The sequence below is a fragment of the Rhinoderma darwinii genome, chromosome 3 (genome assembly GCF_050947455.1).
Source record: "Rhinoderma darwinii isolate aRhiDar2 chromosome 3, aRhiDar2.hap1, whole genome shotgun sequence".
Taxonomy (NCBI): Eukaryota; Metazoa; Chordata; class Amphibia; order Anura; family Rhinodermatidae; genus Rhinoderma; species Rhinoderma darwinii.
The window spans coordinates 208303657-208325804 of NC_134689.1; the positions used below are offsets into that span (position 1 = coordinate 208303657).

General features: G+C 43.5%; 1 protein-coding gene across 4 annotated transcripts in view; it reads left to right on the forward strand.

Moving 5' to 3' along the window:
- RELN (reelin) overlaps positions 1-22148 on the forward strand; it is a 749731-nt gene that overhangs the window by 708914 nt on the left and 18669 nt on the right. For 2 of the 4 annotated variants that reach the window (XM_075857310.1, XM_075857308.1), the window contains exons 56-63: positions 519-761; positions 948-1123; positions 2013-2086; positions 2670-2831; positions 10205-10362; positions 10797-11016; positions 11104-11301; positions 11772-11870. In XM_075857310.1, coding sequence (XP_075713425.1) covers positions 519-761; positions 948-1123; positions 2013-2086; positions 2670-2831; positions 10205-10362; positions 10797-11016; positions 11104-11301; positions 11772-11870 — 1330 coding nt within the window. The remainder of the gene's footprint in view (positions 1-518; positions 762-947; positions 1124-2012; positions 2087-2669; positions 2832-10204; positions 10363-10796; positions 11017-11103; positions 11302-11771; positions 11871-22148) is intronic. The other 2 variants (XM_075857311.1, XM_075857309.1) reach the window with 1 other exon arrangement.

Here is a 22148-nt window from a genome sequence, read left to right on the forward strand (position 1 = left end):
ACACAGGCTCCTTCTTCAGGCAGTTTACAAATGAATGTAAGTTATTTTAACAAATTAACCATTACAACAACCTGTGGCATGGAGTTCCATAGTCTTCCTAATCTTATATTATAAACATAAAACAGATTCTCTTCCATGCTCCTGTATAAGTTCTCCTCCATTTAATTGAATTTACACGCTCACATGTAACTTTCTCCGAGTGCAGCTCACCAATGAAGAGGGACAGGGGCATAAAGTCCTTAGACAATTGTCATAGTTGAAGGGGGGTGCAAAGATTTAACCTTGTAACTTTGTGTACACCTCTACATTACTACTTTTTTACTAATAAGTTGGAATTGCCAAACTAGGATCTCTCATATACTCTTCTGAATGTTCTTAAAATGTATTACATTCCTGTAAATGAGCATTACTTCTATATCTTTGTTTTATAAGTGAATGTATATTTACATTAAAATATGTCTGTCAAGTTACTTACTATTTAAAGAGAGACAATTTGAGGTATATATATATTTTTTTAGGTATGTCTTGGACATTGCTTCATGAGATGGATTACCAGAAATATATGGCAGTTCGGTATGATTACATAATTCTTCCAGAGCGTGCCCAAACCAACACAACTCGCCTACGATGGTGGCAGCCCTTTATTATCAGCAATGGTTATGTGGTTCCAGGTCCCGATCGATCTCAGTGGGCCCTTGATAATATATTAATTGGGGGAGCTGAGATTAACCCAAGCCAGCTTGTTGACACGTTTGATGATGGTATGTTTACAACTGATAAATAACACTGTGAATAGACAATTCCACTCCCTTGTGCTAATGCTAGACCGATACCGATCAGTTTTATTAGTTGTAAACAACTAATAGTGTTTTATTGGTATTGGTTTTAAGCTCAGTGTGAAACTGCCTGTGATATCATAAAATGATTAATATTTGTTCTCTTACTAGAAGGTACGTCCCATGATGAACATTGGAGCTTCTACCCCAATGCTGTGAGAACAGCTGGTTTCTGTGGAAACCCGTCATTTCATCTTTACTGGCCAAACAAAAAGAAGGACAAAACACACAATATACTATCTTCTAGGGAGCTTATTATACAACCTGGCTATATGATGCAGTTCAAGGTAAGATTTATATTCAGCCCTATACATGGGACTCTTAGAGTGAATGTCCACCTTTCAACATCATGTCCTTTTTTGAGATCCAACATTCTGGTTCATTCGTTAATTTATAGTTAGTGCTTGGAGCTCCAACTTTATACACTGAACTGTGAGCTTCCACTAGTGGTGCCTGCAGACACCCCTTACTTTTATTCTTTCACTCCACTCTTTGGCTATGTACATGGTTTGAAACTCATTATCATAAAAACAGGGCTCCAGTCCCTATAAAGGTAAGATATAGGTTTAAAAAAATAATCACCACAGTATGTTGAAACTATATTGACTAAAATAACAAACAAAAAGAATGTTCAAGGGTGAGGCCCCATGCACACGACCATAAAAAATCTCCGTAATTGCGGACCGTAATACGATCCGCAATTATGGACCCATTCGGTCTATTGGACGCGGACACCTTTCCGTATCACTACAGGATAGTTGTTCGTGCCGAGAATTACGAAGCATGTACTACTTTTCGTATTTTATGGGCCGTGCTCCCATACTTTGTATGGGAGATCGGCCCGAAAATGCGGCCATGTGCATGAGGCCTGAATATATGAAAAAACCTGTACTTAGCATATTTATAGTAAACCATATTTATCAATTAGCAAAAAAGCCAGTTTACACTATATACTGGGTAAGATAGAGGCATGAGCTTTATACCAAGAACGCAGACTTATTTGACAAGTTTTTGAGGTTTATGTCTTGTTTGAGGATTTGTAAATGGTTAATGTGATTCATTACAATGTTATATGCATCAGTGCACCTTGCTTTTTTGTTTTCCTTTCTATTTATCTTGCTCTTATGTTTCCATTCGATAACTTCCTTCCCTTTACTTCCATTTTTTATGTTTCAGATTGTGGTCGGTTGTGAAGCAAATTTATGTGTCGATCTTCATTCCGTGATGCTTGAGTATACAAAGGATGCCAGGTAAAATAGAAAAGATTACGTTGAAATGTAGATGAAGTTACATTGAACCAAGGTGAAGTTACATTGCAATTATCTTCATTTTTATTAATGAATATCTATTATAAAATTGCATTGGCTGGGGGACACCAGCAGAGAGACTTTTTCTGATACAGTTAATCTTTATTAGTGGATGCTAATGGCAGCTGTGATATAATGTATATTCAACTATAGAGTATATAATTGATATTCATTACTAAAGATGAGCAACTCTTCGTCAGCGTTTTCGACAATAGGCAAATTTTCTATTAACCAGCCGTATTTATGAGTCAATGAAGGCTGAAGTTCTGGAATATGGATCCATATTTCCGCTCACAATGTTTTATATATGGCAAATATGGGTCCATAACAAAAGATTCAACTTTCAGCGAAATGGCACAATAGGCGAATTACAAAGAGTTGCTCATCCCAATTCAGGATTATACAGATTAAAGCCTAGATTTACATTGTGGAAAATAAAATATTTTTTTTTACACTCTCTGCAACACATCCCATTAGAATCGTGTTTCTCAAACTGACCTTTTGTTCTGTTTATTATTTTTAACAGAACGGATTTGTGGCAACTGGTTCAGACTCAGTGTCTTCCTTCCTCATCAAATAGCATTGGCTGCTCTCCATTCCAATTTCATGAAGCAACAGTCTATAACTCCATCAACAGCTCAGTGTGGAAAAGAGTAACACTGCAACTTCCAGACTATGTTTCATCCAGGTATGCAATAGTCATGGGATGCCATAACAATAATTCCCCTGAGATTACCTTTCCGTTGTGTTATCATGATTAAGATTTCCACTCACTTGCCATTTTGCTGACGTTGGCAGTAAAAATCCTGTATTTTATTTTCAAAAGTATTTATTGATGAAACACTGTTACAAAGTGCAAATACCCCCGTTGCAAGGGGCCAGACATTAGCCCATGACAGCAACAGTAGGGAATGAAGTAGGTTAAAATCATCTGAGAAACAGTTACCAATAAGATCTACCACAAAGAATTTTCAAATTAAAATTTTCACGTGTGGGGCATATATATATATATATATATATATATATATATATATATTGTCACGGTCACAGGGTATGTGGACCCACTAGGCTGCTCCGCCGTAGCGTGGAGGCAGCTGACCAGGTCACGGTCTACACGAAAGTCAATAGCAGATAGCAATGCTTGGGTACCTGAACTAGTCCAGACGTTGGCGGTGGCTTCAGCACGGATGGAGGCCGGTGCGGCAGGTAGCGCCAGATGTGGCGGGCAGTATCCGATGTAGCAGAAGACGCTGGACGTGGCAGAAGACACTGGACGTGGCAGAAGACACTGAACGTGGCAGAAGACACTGGACGTGGCAAACGACAGGAACAAGAACAATATGGAATACAGGAACGGGTAACAGGGCACGGGTAACAGCTGGAACGGGGAAACACTAAGGGACCATTTGCGAGACAGACTGGGATAGACTAACAACGCTCAGGCAAGGATCAGAAGGCCTGGGGCCTTCTTATAGACCAGGAAATCATGGCAGTTGATGATAATGACGATTTCCTTTGTGCGCGTGCTGGCCCTTTAAGGCCGGGCACGAGCATGCGCGCGCACCCTACGGGACACAGCAGAACAGAGCGGAAGTGAGCGCTGGCATCTCCTAGGAAGGAGATGGGGACCACAGATCCATGGCTGCGGGCGTCGAGAGGTGAGTAAACCCGACGGCCCGCGGCCATGGATGCTACAGTATCCCCCCTCTTATGCCCCCTCTTCTTGGGGCCAGAGCGAGAGAGGAACTTTTTAATAAGAGCAGGAGCACTGAGGTTCTCTTCTGGCTCCCAGGACCTCTCCTCAGGACCAAACCCTCTCCAGTCCACCAAAGAGAATGTCCTTCCTCCTACCCTTTTGCAGTCCAGGATCTCCTTTACTTTGAATACATCAGAAGGACCGCTGGGAGCATGTAAAGGATTTGCCAGACACAGGTTCTGTGTCGACGCCCGTGGGCAATCAGTCTGCACCTGCTCTTATGTCTGTGAGACTGACTCCATCTTCCACCACTCAGGATGGCAGGCTTAGGAGTGGGAGAGCCTATCACAGCCTGGCCAGACGGAGCTAGTTCCCGCCCACTGTCTATGTATACCTGCCTTTCCTGTTCCTCCTTTGCCTGTGATTCTTCTATGCTTGTTTCCTGGCTTGCTGCTGCTGCTTGTACTACTGATCCTCTGCTTGTTATTGACCTTGGCTTTCTGACCACTCTCCTGCTCAGCCTTTTGTACCTAGCTCTCTCCTGGTTTGACTGGCTCGTTCACTACTCTTGTTGCTCACGGTGTCTCCGTGGGCAGCTGCCCCGTTTCCCTGCTTCTGTGTACCCCTGTCTGTTTTGTCTGTCTTGCACTTACTGAGCGTAGGGACCGTCGGCCAGTTGTACCCCGTCGCTTAGGACGGGTCGTTGCAAGTAGGCAGGGACTGAGTGGCGGGTAGATTAGTGCTCACATGTCTGTCTCCCTACCCTGTCATCACAGAGCAACTGTGGAACTAGAAGTCTTGCTGAAGCGGTTCAGGACCACTGGTTTCAGGAGGGACACATGGAAGGAGTTGGGGATTCTGAGGGTAGGAGGCAGCCGCAGCTTATAGGAGACAGGGTTGATTTGTTGCAGAATCTCGAAAGGACCAAGGAACCTGGGAGCAAATTTGTATGAGGGCACCTTCAAGCAAATGTTTCGAGAGGAGAGCCAGACTTTAGTCCCCGGAAGATACTGAGGCGGCTCTCTTCTCCTAGTATCTGCCTTTTGCTTCATGCGATCTACTGCCAGCAAAATAGAGGACCGGGTCTGTTGCCAGATTTGCAGGAAGTCCCCATATGCAGAGTCAGCAGCGGGTACCAGAGATGAAGTCGACACAGGAAGAGGGACTCTAGGATGTTGACTGTATACAATGTGAAATGGAGTGGAAGTGGTGGACTCACTTGTGTGGTTGTTGTATGAGAACTCGGCCCATGGAAGACACTGTACCCAGTTTTCGTGCTGTGAAGAGATGAAGTGGCGGAGATAATTCTCCATGATCTGGTTGTTCCTCTCAACTTGCCCATTGGACTGGGGGTGATAGGCTGAGGAAAAGTCCAAACTCACCTCCAGGAGTTTACAGAGGGCTCTCCAGAACTTAGAGGTAAACTGAACCCCCCGGTCGGACACAATGTGAAGAGGCAAGCAATGCAAGCGAAAGATGTGTTGAATGAAGAGACTCGCCAGTCGGGGAGCAGAAGGTAGGCCGGTCAGCAGGATAAAATGTGCCATCTTAGAGAACCGGTCCACCACCACCCAGATGGTGTTGCATCCTGCTGAGAGAGGAAGGTCTGTGACGAAGTCCATTGCAATGTGCTGCCAAGGGGCATTGGGTACAGGCAGAGGTTGAAGCAGGCCAGCAGGCTTGGAGTGAGAAACTTTGTTAGAGGCACACACCGTGCAAGAAGACACAAAGTCCAGAAATTTTTTAGGTAGCGTGGGCCACCAGAAGTGACGAGCAATCAGGTCTTGGGTTTTACGCACACCAGCGTGCCCAGCCAGTTTAGAACTGTGTCCCCAGCGGAGAATTCTTCTCCTGTCTGCCAACCGAACAAAAGTTCTCCCCGGAGGGATGTCTCTAATCTGCAGCAGATTAGCGGTGACAACGCAGGACGGGTCTATTATAGTCTGAAGGGACCCCACCGTGTCCTCCATCTCAAATGATCTGGACAGGGTGTCAGGTCCGTATTTCACACCGAATAACCACCTCTGTAAATTGAAAGCTGAAGGCATGCCTGGAGAGAAGTACACCACACAAATGTCTGAGGTACAGCTTCATTGTCAGCCAGGAGGAACTGCACTTTATTCAGAACAAAGAAACACACACAGAGAAGACACATGCCCCTCCCTATAGATGTGGGACTTGCTTAAATTCTATTCGCTCCTCAGCTATAAGTTTTCGTGTATATTCTTCTGCACACTCCTCTTTGCATTCCAGGGGGCGGTGTCTTCCATAGGTGTGTCCGACATGAACAAAGAACTTGTTATATATATCAGTATATTACACAAAGAACTGAAATGTATATACATATGTGTGAGGATAATATTTTTCAGACAATATACATAGTAATGATCCCTGACAAGGGCATCGGCCCTCACATTCTTGTCAGTGGGACGGTAGTGGAGCAGAAACTGGAAACGGGTGAAGAACAGCGACCACCTGGCTTGACGAGGATTCAGTCTTTGAGCGGACTGAAGGTAGGTGAGGTTCTTGTGGTCGGTGTAGATCAAGACGGGGTGAGCTGCGCCTTCTAGAAGATGTCTCTACTCCTCCAGAGCCAATTTGATGGCCAGTAGCTCCTGATCTCCAATAGAGTAATTGCGCTCAGCAGAAGAAAAAAGTCTTGAGTAGTAGCCACACACTACTGCCTTTCCTTTGGAGCTCCTCTGGAACAGAAGTGCACCTGCACCAACAGAGAAAGCGTCCACTTCCAGTGAGAACTGCCGAGATACGTCAGGGTGATGGAGGATTGAAGCTGAAGTGAAGGCTCTCTTGAGGCTAATGAATGCGGACTCTGCCTCTGGAGTCCACACCTTGGCGTTCACACCCTTCTTGGTAAGGGTAGAGATGGGAGCCGTCAGAGATGAAAAGTTCGGAATAAACTGCCGGTAGAAATTGGCAAATCCCAGGAACCGTTGTATGGCCCTTAGGCCTTGAGAATGTGGCCACTCCAGGACAGACTTTAGTTTCTCAGGGTCCATCTTAAGACCCTGATCCGAGAAGATGTAGCCCAGGAAGGGCAAAGACTTCTTTTCAAAGAGGCACTTCTCCAACTTGGCATATAAGCGATTCTCTCTTAGTCGCAGAAGAACTTGACGGACATGGCTCCGATGGGTCGTCGGATCTGGGGAGAAAATCAAAAGATCATCGAGATAAACAACAACACAGACATAGAGGAGATCTCTGAAAATATAATTGACGAATTCCTGAAATACTGCGGGAGCGTTACACAGTCTGAAGGGCATCACTAAGTATTCATAGTGCCCATCGCGGGTGTCAAATGCCGTCTTCCATTCGTCACCCTGGCGAATCCGGATTAGACTATAAGCCCCCCCCCCCTCGTATGGCTCCTCGTATGCGATCAAACAGCTTGGATATAAGTGCCAATGGGTATTTGTTCTTGACCGTGATCTGGTTGGGACCACGGTAGTCAATGCAGGGTCGAAGAGATCCATCTCTCTTTTTAACGAAGAAGAAGCCTGCCCCAGCCGGGGAGGAAGATTTTCGAATAAAACCCCTCTCCAAGTTCTCCTTGATATAGGCTAACATAGATAAAGTCTCTGACAAGGAGAGAGGATCTACACGTCCACAGGGAAGAGAAGAATTAGGAACCAGTTCGATGGGACAGTCATAATTCCGATGTGGAGGCAACGTCTCAGCCTCTCGTTTGCAGAAGACATCTGCAAAACTGGCATACTGAGATGGTAGACCGGAGAGTAATTGAGGCAGAGGGGGCATAACAGGACGGACTTGTGACAGGCAATGGCTATGGCATCTGGAACCCCATTGAATAATCTCTCCGGAATTCCAGTCAAGGACCGGGGCGTGTAGGCGGAGCCATGGCAGACCCAGCAGGATAGGATTGATAGCCTTAGGTAGTACCAGGAAGGTGATCTGTTCTGAGTGAAGAGCTCCGACCTGTAGTGTCAAAGGCTCCGTGATGAGCATTATCGGATCGGGCAATGGTAAACCATTCACAGAGACAACAGCCAGGGGTCTCTCCAGACGGACTGTGGGTAGACGTAAACGATTCACTAGATCCTGCTGGATGAAATTAGCAGCCGCTCCAGAGTCAAGATAGGCAGAGGAAGGATGTGACATCTCTCCGGAGACGATGGCCACAGGAATCGATAATTTGGGAGAGGTTTTAACGTTCGGAGACGTTCCACCTAGAGTTGCCTCTCCAACCAGCCCTAGGTACTGTAGAAGTGCCGGGGGTGGAACAGTGAGTAGATCCAGGCGGACCAGGATATAATTCACAGCCTCAAGGAGTTGATCCTGACGTGTGCGTAGGTCATGCATCTCTGTCTGTATCTTTTGGACTGCGGTCTTGGGCTGGCCAGCGGGTTCCATGGCCTGAGCATACTGTCATGGTCACAGGGTATGTGGACCCACTAGGCCGCTAAGCCGTGGCTGGGAGGCAGCTGACGAGGTCACGGTCTACACGAAAGTCAATAGCAGATAGCAATGCTTGGGTACCTGAACTAGTCCAGACGTTGGCGGTGGCTTCAGCACGGTGCGGCAGGTAGCGCCAGACGTGGCGGGCAGTATCCAATGTAGCAGAAGACACTGGACGTGGCAGAAGACACTGCACGTGGCAGAAGACACTGCACGTGGCAGAAGACACTGGACGTGGCAGAAGACACTGGACGTGGCAGAAGACACTGGACGTGGCAAACGACACTGGACGTGGCAAACGACAGCAGGTGCAGTAGACACGACTCCAACACTGGTAGGCACAGGAACAAGAACAATACGGGATACAGGAACGGGTAACAGGGCACGGGTAACAACTGGTACGGGGAAACACTAAGGGACCATTTGCGAGACAGACTGGGATAGACTAACAACGCTCAGGCAAGGATCTGGGGCCTTCTTATAGACCAGGAAATCATGGCAGTTGATGATGATGACGATTTCCTTTAAGGCCGGGCACGAGCGTGCGCGCACACCCTACAGGACACAGCAGAACAGAGCGGAAGTGAGCGCTGGCGTCTCCTAGGAAGGAGATGGGGACCAGCGCTCACGGATCCATGGCTGTGGGTGTCGGGAGGTGAGTAAACCCGACTGCCCACGGCCATGGACGCTACATATATATATATATATATAAATATATATAAAACTATATATATATATATATATATATATATATATATATATATACATATATATATATATATATACATAGATAGATGGATGTTGCATATCATATAAAGAAAGAAAAGTTCAGCAGAGGTACAAAATAAGAGGATAGCCTCCAAGGTTATATTCCAACATCATAAGGTGATTTGTCACATTCAAGGCATAGGAGAAGGACAGCATTAGGTCCTATTTTCTCATACAGTAAGATTTTATTCACTCTTTCAATGACTGAAGTCAGCGAGAGAGTATTGGTCTTCTATTTGACAGCTATATAAATTGCTGCAAGCAGCATTGCTGTATAAATTTGAATTGAGGATTGGCCAGGCCTCAGGCTATGTCCCCCAACAAACAAACCATGAGAAGTTTATGTATTGTTCAAGTAAAAAAATCTTGAAATCATGTTATCAATCTGTGTCCAAAAGGAAGAAACCTCCCTGCAGGACCACAACCGTGGAACCATAGATGGGACTAAGTTGGAAAAAGTACATGTAGATGATCGGAAGCATGTAGTACCTGTAAGAATTTTATAGCTGTTTTCATTAGGGGAAACTGCCAGTTACACTTAAAAGCAATTATTTTACACCAATGTCCTGATCAGGAACATAACCGTTCTTTTGTTAACTGCTTTAACTCCCTAAAAACCAGTTCCAATACACTCACCTATTAAATTCATTACTGTTCCCGCACTGCCAATTTCTATTTTAAAGACTTAGCGATGATGCTTTGTCCAGCACCACGTGAAGAAATGAGGGATAGATGGAAGGGAGTATGACTGCAGGATAAGACCATGCAGGGTTTGTTTGGCGTTTGTTATCATGGAGACACATAAGTCTGTATAGGAGCTCTAAATACAAAATGGTAGGACATTTTTTTTTGCAAACATGCCTCAATTTCTATTTTATATGAATTGGGGCAATAAAGGAAACATTTGTTTGTCTATAGTTTCTAATGCCTTGGAGAATTTTATTGCATCCAATAGTTTATAAACTTGAAAAATAAAAGTGATTTTTTTAAGAAAAAGTTTGATTTGCCACAGCAAAACAAAATGCCTAGCGCTACAAAATACCTAGCTTTACCAGATAAATTGGTAAACTATCCATGACTTCTTGTTGCCTTTATTGCAGAATAACCTTTGGCTAATGTAATAAAAACATGATAAAGATCTCATTCATTTTTTTGTTCCACAGTTCTACACAGTTCCGCTGGATTCAGAAAGGGGATGAGGCAGAAAAGCAGAGTTGGGCTGTTGATCATGTATATATCGGAGAAGCTTGTCCTAAGCTTTGTAGTGGACATGGATACTGTACCACTGGAGCTGTTTGCATTTGTGATGAGGGATACCAAGGTAATCTTTTCGTAGTAGAGCCTAGTACTCAAAGAGGTATGCCCAACTTAGAATGTTATGGCGGAACAGTGGGAGTCAGGCCTCTGTAACCACAGCCCATCCTGAAAACAATGAGACAGGTCTCTACGGCATTTCTGCTGCACAGTTGCGCTCACCGCCAGCTGATGTGCAGGGTAGCTGCAAAACGGTTATATTGAAATTTTCTGCAGGGGGTGGTTGGGAGCGTCGCTCTGCAGGGAAAATATCAGTCAGACCCATATCGATGCGATATACCTAGCGATATGCCATCACTTTTTCTGGTAAAAAAAAAAACACATTTAAATATTGAAATAGATGAGAGAAGATGTAACACCAGTTTTATAATCAGAATATATTTAAAGCTAAATGGGATTTCATGTTGGACTATTAGTAAAAATTATGTTTTTTTTATGCAGGTGACGATTGCTCATTGTTTAACCATGACCTTGCAAGTTACATTAAAGATAATTTTGAATCAGAGAAGGTGACGGAAATCAATTGGGAATATATTCAAGGAGGCACAATTGGAAATGGATGTGGCCAGCTTGCACCTTATGCTCATGGAGACTCCCTTTATTTTAATGGGTGCCAAATAAGACAAGCAATAACTAAACCACTTGATCTTACTCGTGCCAGGTATGATAGATACTGACTGATTTAAAAAAAATAATTAAATATAGTATGTTAGTTTAAGTAATTTTTCACGTCTGCTTCTCTTTACAGCAAAATAATGTTTGTGCTTCAGATCGGAAGCATTGCCCAAACAGAGAGCTGCAATACTAACTTAAGTGATGCCAATACTGTAGATAAGGCAGTGCTTTTACAGTACAGTGTAAATAATGGGATAACATGGCAAGTCATCGCACAGCACCAGCCAAAAGACTTTATACAAGCACAAAGAGTATCTTACAATATTCCACTGTAAGTAACTGTTTTTCTCTGATATGTCATTGCATTCTTAAATGGGTTTTCTGAGAAAACACATTGACAACCTATGCTTACCCCCTAAACCCCTCAGTAGAAAGAGGGGCCAATACACTCCCTGGAGTGCCACAGCTCCTTTAATTTCTCTCCAGTAACAGCTGCCCCTCTGTATTTGCAGCTGTGCCGGTACTGGAGCCCAGCCCTGTTCATTTGAATGGACATTCCCCTGTGCCTGGACACAAGGGGCTACAGCACTCCCTTACTGCTAATTGGCAGGGGTCCCAGGAGTCAGTCCCCACCAGTCACATAGGATAAGGCTATCCTGCATTCCCAAAAAATCCATTTCAGGCCATTTTGTAAATGATTCGCTAATCATGCAGTTTACTTTTACTTACTATATTAAAGCCTAATGTTAATTTATGATTTACTGATTATCTGCAGTGAAACCCATTTTTATTTTTCTACAGAGAAGCACGTATGAAAGGAGTTCTATTAAGGTGGTGGCAGCCACTCCACAGTGGATCAGGTCATGATCAATGGGCTTTGGATCATGTAGAAGTTGTACTGTGAGTATCTGCTATGCTAATATGTCCATTAAATAGAACCATTTTCAACTCCATCACTAGAGTTTAAAACCATTCATCTATCTCTGTGTGGATATGTAAGTATCCATCTTTCACATACATTCTAACCATTGTATCTTCAAGGGACCAAACTAACCAAGTTTAATGGGGGTTGTCCCCCAATAAAATCTTTGATGTCATGTAATTCAAACATGTCATTAAAGTCAGATTTGTGGTGTCCAACAGCTGAGACCCTCACAAATCCCGAAAATGAGCGGGCCTTGGTTCCAACCATCAAAAGGCCATCTCTATTGAAATGAACAGGAGTCTTACGCCATGTGTGGTCATCTCTTCATTGATGGTCTCATCGTGGATAGATCCTTTTTGGTGGGCATCTCACCACCTATTGGACTTTTAGACATGTCTGATTAACATGCCACAACAGTCTTTTTTGGGACACCCTCCAGCATGCAACACGTATTAAATGTGTTTTACAAACTGTTATGTTTGCCTCAACAAACTAGCTTTGACCTAAGAGACACAGGGCCACATTTGTTATTATTATTCTTTATTAAATTTGATCTTGTTGCCTGTAAAATCAGCTTCTATTTTCTAAAACTTCCCTGAAGGTTGCTTTGGGCAACAAGACATTTTTGATAATATTGCTGTGCTTTCCTTTATGCAATGTCATCTGGAAAATTTGCCCAAGACAGATAATACATTGGAATATATTAATGCTTTTTATACAGTCCTATTTATTAGAAGATTCAAGTTTTACATGCAGCAATTTTCAGGTTCTTAGGCTCAAACTACACACCAATAAAAAAAATTGCTATTTGCGGAATCATGTAATTTTGATAAACTTTGTAGTGTTTTTTATTTGATTTTGGATGACTGGAGAAAGTAGCATTTTGTATTCCCAAGTGATAGTTCCTGGTGGCACCAAGACCAGTGGCATAACTACCAGTGTAGCAGTCATAACGGCTGCTACGGGGCCCCCCTTGCCCAGTGGTGCCGCTAGCATCTGCTATGGCTGCTACAGCGGTAGCAACGTCACATTCAATAGCATCTGCGTCCTTAGGACGCAAATACTATTGAACACTATGGCAGAGCAGGGAGGTATCCCTGCTCTGCCATTTACTAAGCTACAGGCCGTTCAGCCTAAAGCCTATCAGGCGCAGGGACAGGATCCCTGCTCAGGCTGGTGTGATGACATCACTAGATCACGCCGGCCTACGCAAGTGGAACAGCTCTGTTCGCTGCGGGAACGGGGCTTAGGCAAGTACATTTTTTTTGTTATTTGTTTGGGGGACACTGTCTACAAGGGGGAGGTGGGGGGCACTATCTACAGAGGGGCTGTATGGACCGGTTTACAAGGGGAGGTGGGGGGCACTGTCTACAAGGAGGAAGGGGGCACTATCTACAGGGGGCTGTGTGTAGCACTGTCTACAAGGGTGTGTGTGACACTATCTACACAGGGCCACATCTAACATGAGGCGAGTTGAGCCTCTGGCCTCAGGTGGCACCCTGCAGAGTTTCAGAGGGGGCGGCATGACTGAGCTGCTGGCCTTAGGTTCCCTCCACTTAGCAGCTGCTTTTAGTTAAAGGGGTTGTCTACTACCAGACAACTGATGACCTATCCACTGGATAGGTCATCAGTATTTCATCGGTGCGGGTCCGACATCCGGACCCTGCACTGATCAGCCGCTCTGGTGGCCTGCGGGCACCGGATGTCATTACCTATTATGCGATGTACGGAGCCGGAAGCAGTTGGTGTACATAGCATAGCGGCCTTGCTGCAGAACTGCAGCTCTGCTACTATTCACTTGAACAGTACTGCAGCTCGACCGCTATTCCGTCGCCGGAGCCAACTGCTTCCAGCATGTACGTCTGGTGCCCTGAGGTAGCCAGAGCAGCTTAACAGTGCGGGGTCCAGATGTCGGACCCCCACAGACCGGTGGATAGGTCATCAGTTGTCCGGTAGTGGACAATCTCTTTAACAGTATGAGTGGCATTATCTACAGGAGCTTTATCTACAGGGGGCTCTATGGTACAATATCTATAGTGTACAACCAATCTCTATAACCATAGTTCCAAAAATCAAATGATAACAAAATGAGAATATCAATATCTTTATTAATAATCCATTAACCCCTTCGCGCTCAGCGACGTAATAATCCGTCACGCTAACTGTATCGTTAGCGCTCAGCGACGGATTATTACGTCGCGGGGATAACGGCCATTTCGGCCGTCTTCCCGACACATACAGGAGCTGTGACAGCTGCTGTCTTGTTCAGCAGCTGTCACAGCTCCTACAGCGGGGACCGATCGCTGTGTCCCCGCTGATTAACCCCTTAAAAGCCGTGTTCAATAGTGATCACGGCTTTTTAGGGGTTAAGCTACAATCGCCAACCTGCTACGCGATAGCGGCTGGCGATGGTGGCTATGGCAACCGGACACCAAACAATGGCGTCCGGCTCTGCCATCGACGGAAGCCTAGTGGGTCCTGACGAAGTCAGGACCCACTATGCTTGCTGTCAGTGAGTAGCTGACAGTTCTAATACACTGCACTACACATGTAGTGCAGTGTATTAGAATAGCGATCAGTGCCTCCTGCCCTCAAGTCCCCTAATGGGACAAAGTAATAAAGTTAAAAAAAAGTAAAAAAAAGTTGTGTAAAAATAAGAAAATAAAAGTTTTAAAAGTATTAAAAGTAAAAATCCCCCCTTTTCCCTTATCAGTCCTTTATTATTAATAAAAATATATAAACAAACAAATAAACTATACATAATTGGTATCGCCGCGTCCGTAACGGCCTGAACTACAAAATTATTTCGTTATTTATCCCGCGCGGTCAACGCCGTAAAAGAAAATAATAATAAACCGTACCACAATAACAATTGTTTGGTCACTTCACCTCCCAAAAAATTGAATAAAAAGAGATCAAAAAGTCGCATGTCCCTAAAAATGGTACTGATGGAAACTACAGTTCGTTACGCAAAAAATAAGTCCTCGCACGGCTTTATTGATGGAAAAATAAAACCATTATGGCTCTTAGAATAAGGTAACACAAAAAGTGAATGATTGTTTACAAAACGTGCTTTATTGTGCAAACGCCATAATAAATTAAAAAAAACTATAAACATCTGGTATCGCCGTAATCGTATCGCCCCGCAGAATAAAGTGAATATGTCATTTATAGCGCACGGTGCACGCTGTAAAAAAAATAGATTAAAAAAACAATAGTAGAATTGCTGTTTTTTAGTCACCACGCCACCTAAAAATAGAATAAAAACTGATCAAAAAGCCGCATGCACCCCAAGAAAACTACAATGGATTCCTCAAGGGGTCTAGTTTTCAAAATGGGGTCACTTTTGGGGGGTTCCCAATGTTTTGGCACCACAAGACCTCTTCAAACCGGACATGGTGCCTAATAAAAAAGAGGCCTCAAAATCCTCTAGGTGCTCCTTTGCTTCGGAGGCCGGTGCATCAGTCCATTACCGCACTAGGGCCACATGTGGGATATTTCTCAAAACGGCAGAATCTGGGCAATACGTATTAAGTTGCGTTTCTCTGGTAAAACCTTTTGTGTTATAAAAAAATGGTATAAAGAGGATTTTCTGACAAAAATTTTTTTTCAATTTCACCTCTACTTTGCTCTAAATTCCTGTGAAACACCTAAAGGGTTCATAAACTTTCTAAATGCTGTTGTGAATACTTTGAGGGGTCTAGTTTCTAAAATGGGGTGTTTGATAGGGGTTTCTAATATATAGGTCCATCAAAGCAACTTCAGAACTGAACTGTAACCTAAAAAAAAATAAAAAATCAGGCAATACTTGGCTTCTTACATCATACTGATAATGAGCCGTGCCCACCCCGAGATGACCCCAGTTTTGACCGTTTGTATAAACGGAGACCCCTATTAGACCGTTTCAGTGCCCGGTTTTCCCAAGCATACACCCCCAAGAAGTGTATTTCTATTGATGATTCCTTGGTGGATTTTAAAGGGAGGCTTCAATTCCGCGAGTACCTGCCGGGTAAGAAGGCAAGGTATGGCGTGAAGATGTATGAGCTGTGCGAGAGTGTATCAGGGTATACCTACAGGTTTAGGATATATGAAGGGAAGGACACCAGTGCTCAGGCCCCAGAATGCCCCCCCTTACTGGGAGTTAATGCAAAAATTGTGTGGGATTTGGTACACCCACTGCTGGACCAGGGTTACCACCTCTACCTGGATAATTTTTATACCGGCGTCCCACTCTTCAACTGCCTCGCTTCCAGTCCTGTGGCATGCGGCACTGCTAGAAGAAATCTGAGAGGCCTCCCTAAGACTCTGCAGGGCAAACAAGAAGGGGTGAGCGCAGGGCACATTTTAGCAGCAACATATTGTGTGTCAAGTACAAGGACAAGAGAGATGTCACACCAGTACCCATGTACCTGTACGAGGTACCAGTACAGAGACCCCTAAACCAGACTGCATCCTGGACTACAATAGGTACATGGGAGGGGTGGACTTGTCAGATCAAGTCCCGAAGCCCTACAGCGCCATGCGGTGTGGTATAAGAAGCTGGCCGGGCACATCATACAGATGGCATTGTACAATGTGTACGTGCTACGTCGATGTACAGGCCAGAGGGGAACTTTCCTGGAATTTCAAGAGGTGATTATCAAGAACCTAATCTTTAGGGACCAGGAACGGGGGGGGCACCCAGTACTTCTGGAAGCGAGGCCACACGCATCGTACCAGGGCAACACTTTCCAGGAGAAGTTCCCCAAACTGGCAAGAAGGGAAAAAGTCAAAAGAGGTGCAAAGTCTGCTATAAGAGGGGTATAAGGGAGGACACAATATATCAATGTAACGCGTGTCCCGAAAAACCAGAGCTCTGTATGAAAGAGTGTTTTAAAATTTATCATACATCCCTTGTTTTATAATTTACCCCAATTCTACTTACCCTGATGCACTCCGCACAGCTTATCCCCCCTCGTCTTTCCCCTCTGAGCCCTGTTGTGTGCCCAGGCAGCTGATAACAGCCACATTGCCATACCCGGGAGAACCCACATTACAGTTTATGGGGTGTATCTCTCCGGTCAAAATGCTCACTACACCTCTAGATGAATGCCTTAAGGGTGTAGTTTTTAAAAAGGGGTCACTTCTTGCGGGTTTCAACTGTACTGGTACCTCAGGGGCTTCTGCACACATGACTTTGCACGAGAAAATCCCCAGTAGGCCAAATGGTGGTCCTTTCGTTCTGAGCCCTCCCATGGGCCCAAACCGCAGTTTATCACCACAAATGGGGTATTGCTGCACTCAGGACAAATTGCGCAACAGAATGGGGTATTTTATTTCTTGTGAAAATAAGAAATTTTCAGCCAAAACTACATATTATTGGAAAAAATTAATTTTGTTTTAATTCCAAGCCCAATTCAAATAAGTTCTGTGAAAAAACTATGGGGTCAAAATGGTCACAACACCCATAAATGAATTCCTTGAGGGGTGTAGTTTCCAAAATGGGGTCACTTCTGGTGGGTTTCCATTGCTTTGATACCTCTGGGGCTCTGCAAATGCGACATGGCACCCGAAAACCAAACCAGCAAAGTCTGTACTCCAAGAAACACATAGCGCTCCTTTCCTTCTGAGCCCTCCCATGGGCCCAAACAGCAGTTTATCATCACAAATGGGGTATTGCCGCACTCAGGAGAAATTGGGCAACAAAATGTAGTATTTTATTTCTTGTGAAAATAAGAATTTTTGAGCTAAAACGACATATTATTGGAAAAAATATTATTTTTTTTAATTCCCAGCCCAACTCAAATAAGTTCTGTGAAAAAACTATGGGGTCAAAATGGTCACAACACCCATAAATGAATTCCTTGAGGGGTGTAGTTTCCAAAATGGGGTCACTTCTGGTGGGTTTCCATTGCTTTGATACCTCTGGGGCTCTGCAAATGCGACATGGCACCCGAAAACCAAACCAGCAAAGTCTGTACTCCAAGAAACACATAGCGCTCCTTTCCTTCTGAGCCCTCCCATGGGCCCAAACAGCAGTTTATCATCACAAATGGGGTATTGCCGCACTCAGGAGAAATTGGGCAACAAAATGTAGTATTTTATTTCTTGTGAAAATAAGAATTTTTGAGCTAAAACGACATATTATTGGAAAAAATATTATTTTTTTTAATTCCCAGCCCAACTCAAATAAGTTCTGTGAAGAAACTATGGAGTCTAAATGGTCACAACACCCATAAATGAATTCCTTGAGGGGTGTAGTTTCCAAAATGGGGTCAGTTCTAGTGGGTTTCCATTGCTTTGATACCTCTGGGGCTCTGCAAATGCGAGATGGCACCCGAAAACCAAACCAGCAAAATCTGCACTCCAAAGAACACACAGCGCTACTTCACTTCTGAGGCCTCCCATGGGCCCAAACTGCAGTTTATCGCCACAAATGGGGTATTGCTGCACTCAGGAGAAATTGGGCAATAAAATGGGGTATTTTGTTCCCTGTGAAAATAAGAAATTTTGATAAAAAATGACATCTTATTGGAAAAAAAATTATTTTTTTCATTTCACAGCCCAATTCAAATAGGTGCTGTGAAAAAACTGTGCGGTCAAAATTGTAACAACAACCATATTTGAATTCCTTGAGGGGTGTAGTTTCCAAAATGGGGTCACTTCTGTGGGTTTCCATTGCTTTGATACCTCTGGGGCTCTGCAAATGCAACATGGCACCCGAAAACCAATCCAGCAAAATCTGGACTCCAACAAACACATAGCGCTCCTTTCATTCTGAGCCCTCCCATGGGCCCAAACGGCAGTTTATCACCACAAATGGGGTATTGCCGCACTAAGGACAAATTGGGCAACAAAATGGGGTATTTTGTTCCCTGTGAAAATAATAAATTTTGATCACAAATGACATCTTATTGGAAAAAAAATTATTTTTTTAATTTCACAGCCCAATTCAAATAGGTGCTGTGAAAAACCTGTGCGGTCAAAATGGTAACAACAACCATAAATGAATTCCTTGAGGGGTGTAGTTTCCAAAATGGGGTCACTATTCGGGGATTCCTACTGTTTTGGCACCTCAACACCTCTTCAAACCTGGCATGCTGCCTAAAATATATTCTAATAAAAAAGAGGACTCAAAATGCACTAGGTGCTTCTTTGCTTCTAGGGCTTGTGTTTTAGTCCATGAGCGCACTAGAGCCACATGTGGGACATTTCTAAAAACTGCAGAATCTGGACAATACATATTTAGTAGTGTTTCTCTGGTAAAACCTTCTGTGTTACAGAAAAAAAATGAATAAAATTGAAATTCAGCAAGAAAAATGAAATTTGCAAATTTCACCTCCATTTTGCTTTAATTCTTGTGAAATGCCTGAAGGGTTAAAAAACTTTCTAAATGCTGTTTTGAATACTTTGAGGGGTCTAGTTTTTAAAATGGGGTGTTTTATCAGGGTTTCTAATACATAGGCCCCTCAAAGCCTCTTCAGAACTGAAGAAGTACCTTAAAAAAAAGGATTTTGAAATTTTCTTAAAAATATGAGAAATTGCTGTTTAGGTTCTAAGCCTTGTAACGTCCAAGAAAAATACAAGAATGTTCAAAAAACGATGCCAATCTGAAGTAGACATATGGGAAGTGTGAACTAGTAACTATTTTGGGTGGTATAACCGTCTGTTTTACAAGCAGATGCATTAAAATTCTGAAAAATGCTATTTTTTCAAAATTTTCACTAAATTTTGCAATTTTTCACCAATAAACACTGAATATATCGACCAAATTTTACCACGAATATGAAGCCCAATGTGTCACGAGAAAACAATCTCAGAATCGCTTGGATAGGTTTAAGCATTCCGACGTTATTACCACATAAAGTGAAATATGTCGGATTTGAAAAATGGGCTCTGAGCCTTAAGGCCAAAACTAGGCTGCGTCCTTAAGGGGTTAAAAACAAGAACAGCTGTAAAATCAACAGAGTAGTAGGATAATGGGGGATACAGGTTTAATATGTATGAATACAATGCCTGGGAGCAGTATATACTGACACAAATACAAAAATAGATATATATATCCCAAATATTATAGTACAAAAAAGAAGTAGGATTTAGGTTATACACATGTATATAATAATACTCCAAAATTAATCATCACTCACAAATGTGTACTGTATTTATGTACTGAGCTTGGTTCTGATGTTGTATTTATGTACTGAGCTTGGTTCTGATGTTGTACTTATGTACTGAGCTCGGCTCTGGTGCTATATTTATGTACTGATCTTGGTTCTGGTACACTGTTTATGTGCTGAGCTTTGTTCTGGTGTTGTATATATGTACTGAGCTTTGTTCTGGTTCTGTATTTATGTATTGAGCTTGGTTCTGGTACAGTATGTATGAGCTTGGTTCTGGAGCTATAATTATATAGGATATCTTTATGATAACAACATTGCAGGGCAGATGGAATTCTTTTCAATTCATTGTGTATTTAATGGGAATCTGTCAGGTAGTTTTAACCCCTTGAACCACCACCATGCAGTAATACATGACCTGACAATATTTCCAAACATTCCCCTGTTTGTTTTTTTTTCCAGATACAGCAAAATATATAAAATCAACTTTTAAAACGGCGCACACTATATGCTAATTACTCATTAGAGGGTCATGGGGGGGGGTGCTGCTATCCTGAAGTGTCACATAGTCCTGCTTCCAAACCCACCATTCCATGCTTGATTGCCATCCCCCTGGCAGTTCTACATAACTAGCGGTCTCCTCCAACTTTCTCGGATGCACCATTGCATGGGGACGCACTGTGCAGCGAGGTGTTTTTTGCCCGACTTCATTGCTGCACCGCGCATGCCAGGGAGGTATAAGGCAACGGTGCATCCGAATGAATTTGAGGAAGACGCTAGTGAAGTAGAACAGCCTGGGGGGGGGGGGGGGCACCATTTCAATTTTCACCTCCGGCAGCACAAAAGCTAGAATTGGCCTTGTATCTACAGGGAGGCTGTATAGCACTGTCTACATGGGGGACTGTATGGCAGAATCTACAGGGGGGCTGTATGGCACTATCTACAGGAGGGCTGTATGGCACAATCTACAGGGGGGCTGAATGGCACAATCTACAGGGGGACAGTATTTACAAGGGGGCTGTGCGTGGGACCCAGGGGAGGGGAGCGGGCCCAGTCAAAAGATTGCTATGGGGCCCAGTCTTACCTTGTTACGCCCCTGACCGAGGCTGTTGCCCCAACACAGTCACTTGTCTAGATCGGACTTTACATGAAAAATAATTCAGTACTGAAGTATGCAGGCAAATTTACCAAGATGTAGACAGACGCCATTACCTAGATATTGACGAGAACATAACAAGGAATAACAAAATTATTGTCAAAAATAATGTTATGAGCGCTTTCTAAACAAATCTTCATAATTTTTTTTTATTAAGGTATAACTTCCACTTGAGTACAGTCAAGTTTTAAAGAAAGAAGATCTTGCGGCTGTAAATCTGCAATGCTATGCCCATTTATTTTGATACAGCTGGCAGATTTCAATTGTCTCCTAAGCTATGTACAGTAAATGTCCTCCTTTCCTGCCTGCTTAGGTACTGTACACATTGGGGCAGATTTATCAATGTATTTACAACAGATTTCTGGCATAAATACACTGAGACATATGGTGTTCAGTCCAAACGCCATATTTATTAAGCCCCTGCGCCACTTTTTCTGAAATGTGCAAATGTGTCTGAAAAAAGTGGGTGGAGTTTAAGAGTTGCGCTGAGCATAATTCAATTAATAAGGATTTCCAAGACTTTTCTAACTAGACCTGTCTTTGTTATCCCATATGACAGATTCATCAACATGGCATTTGCCAGTAATAGCAAATCTCCCTCGTTGGCTGTTCTTCTTGATTCATGATATAATATGCCTGTCATGAAGAGCTCCCACGGTGGATACTAAGGCCGCTTTCAGATGGGTGTAATAAGGGTGTTTTTTTTTAGCCCATATTGTGGATGTTATAGCCGGACCTCCGACAGTTCATCAGACCCGGAGTTAGAGCACAATAGAAGCCTATTTAGCTCTAACTCTAGTTCTAATAAACCACAGGCAGTCCGTGTGGTACGCTCGTAAGATGGGCGCAAAAAAGCACCCGTATTACACCATTCTGAAAGCGGCCAAAGGCAGAGAGAAGCCTACTCTCCTATTTTCCTATGAGTGCACCCAGATGCTTAAAGTGTTCCTCGTCCTACTATCAGAGGAGGGGACCTGATGGCTCACAGATACACGAGTGCA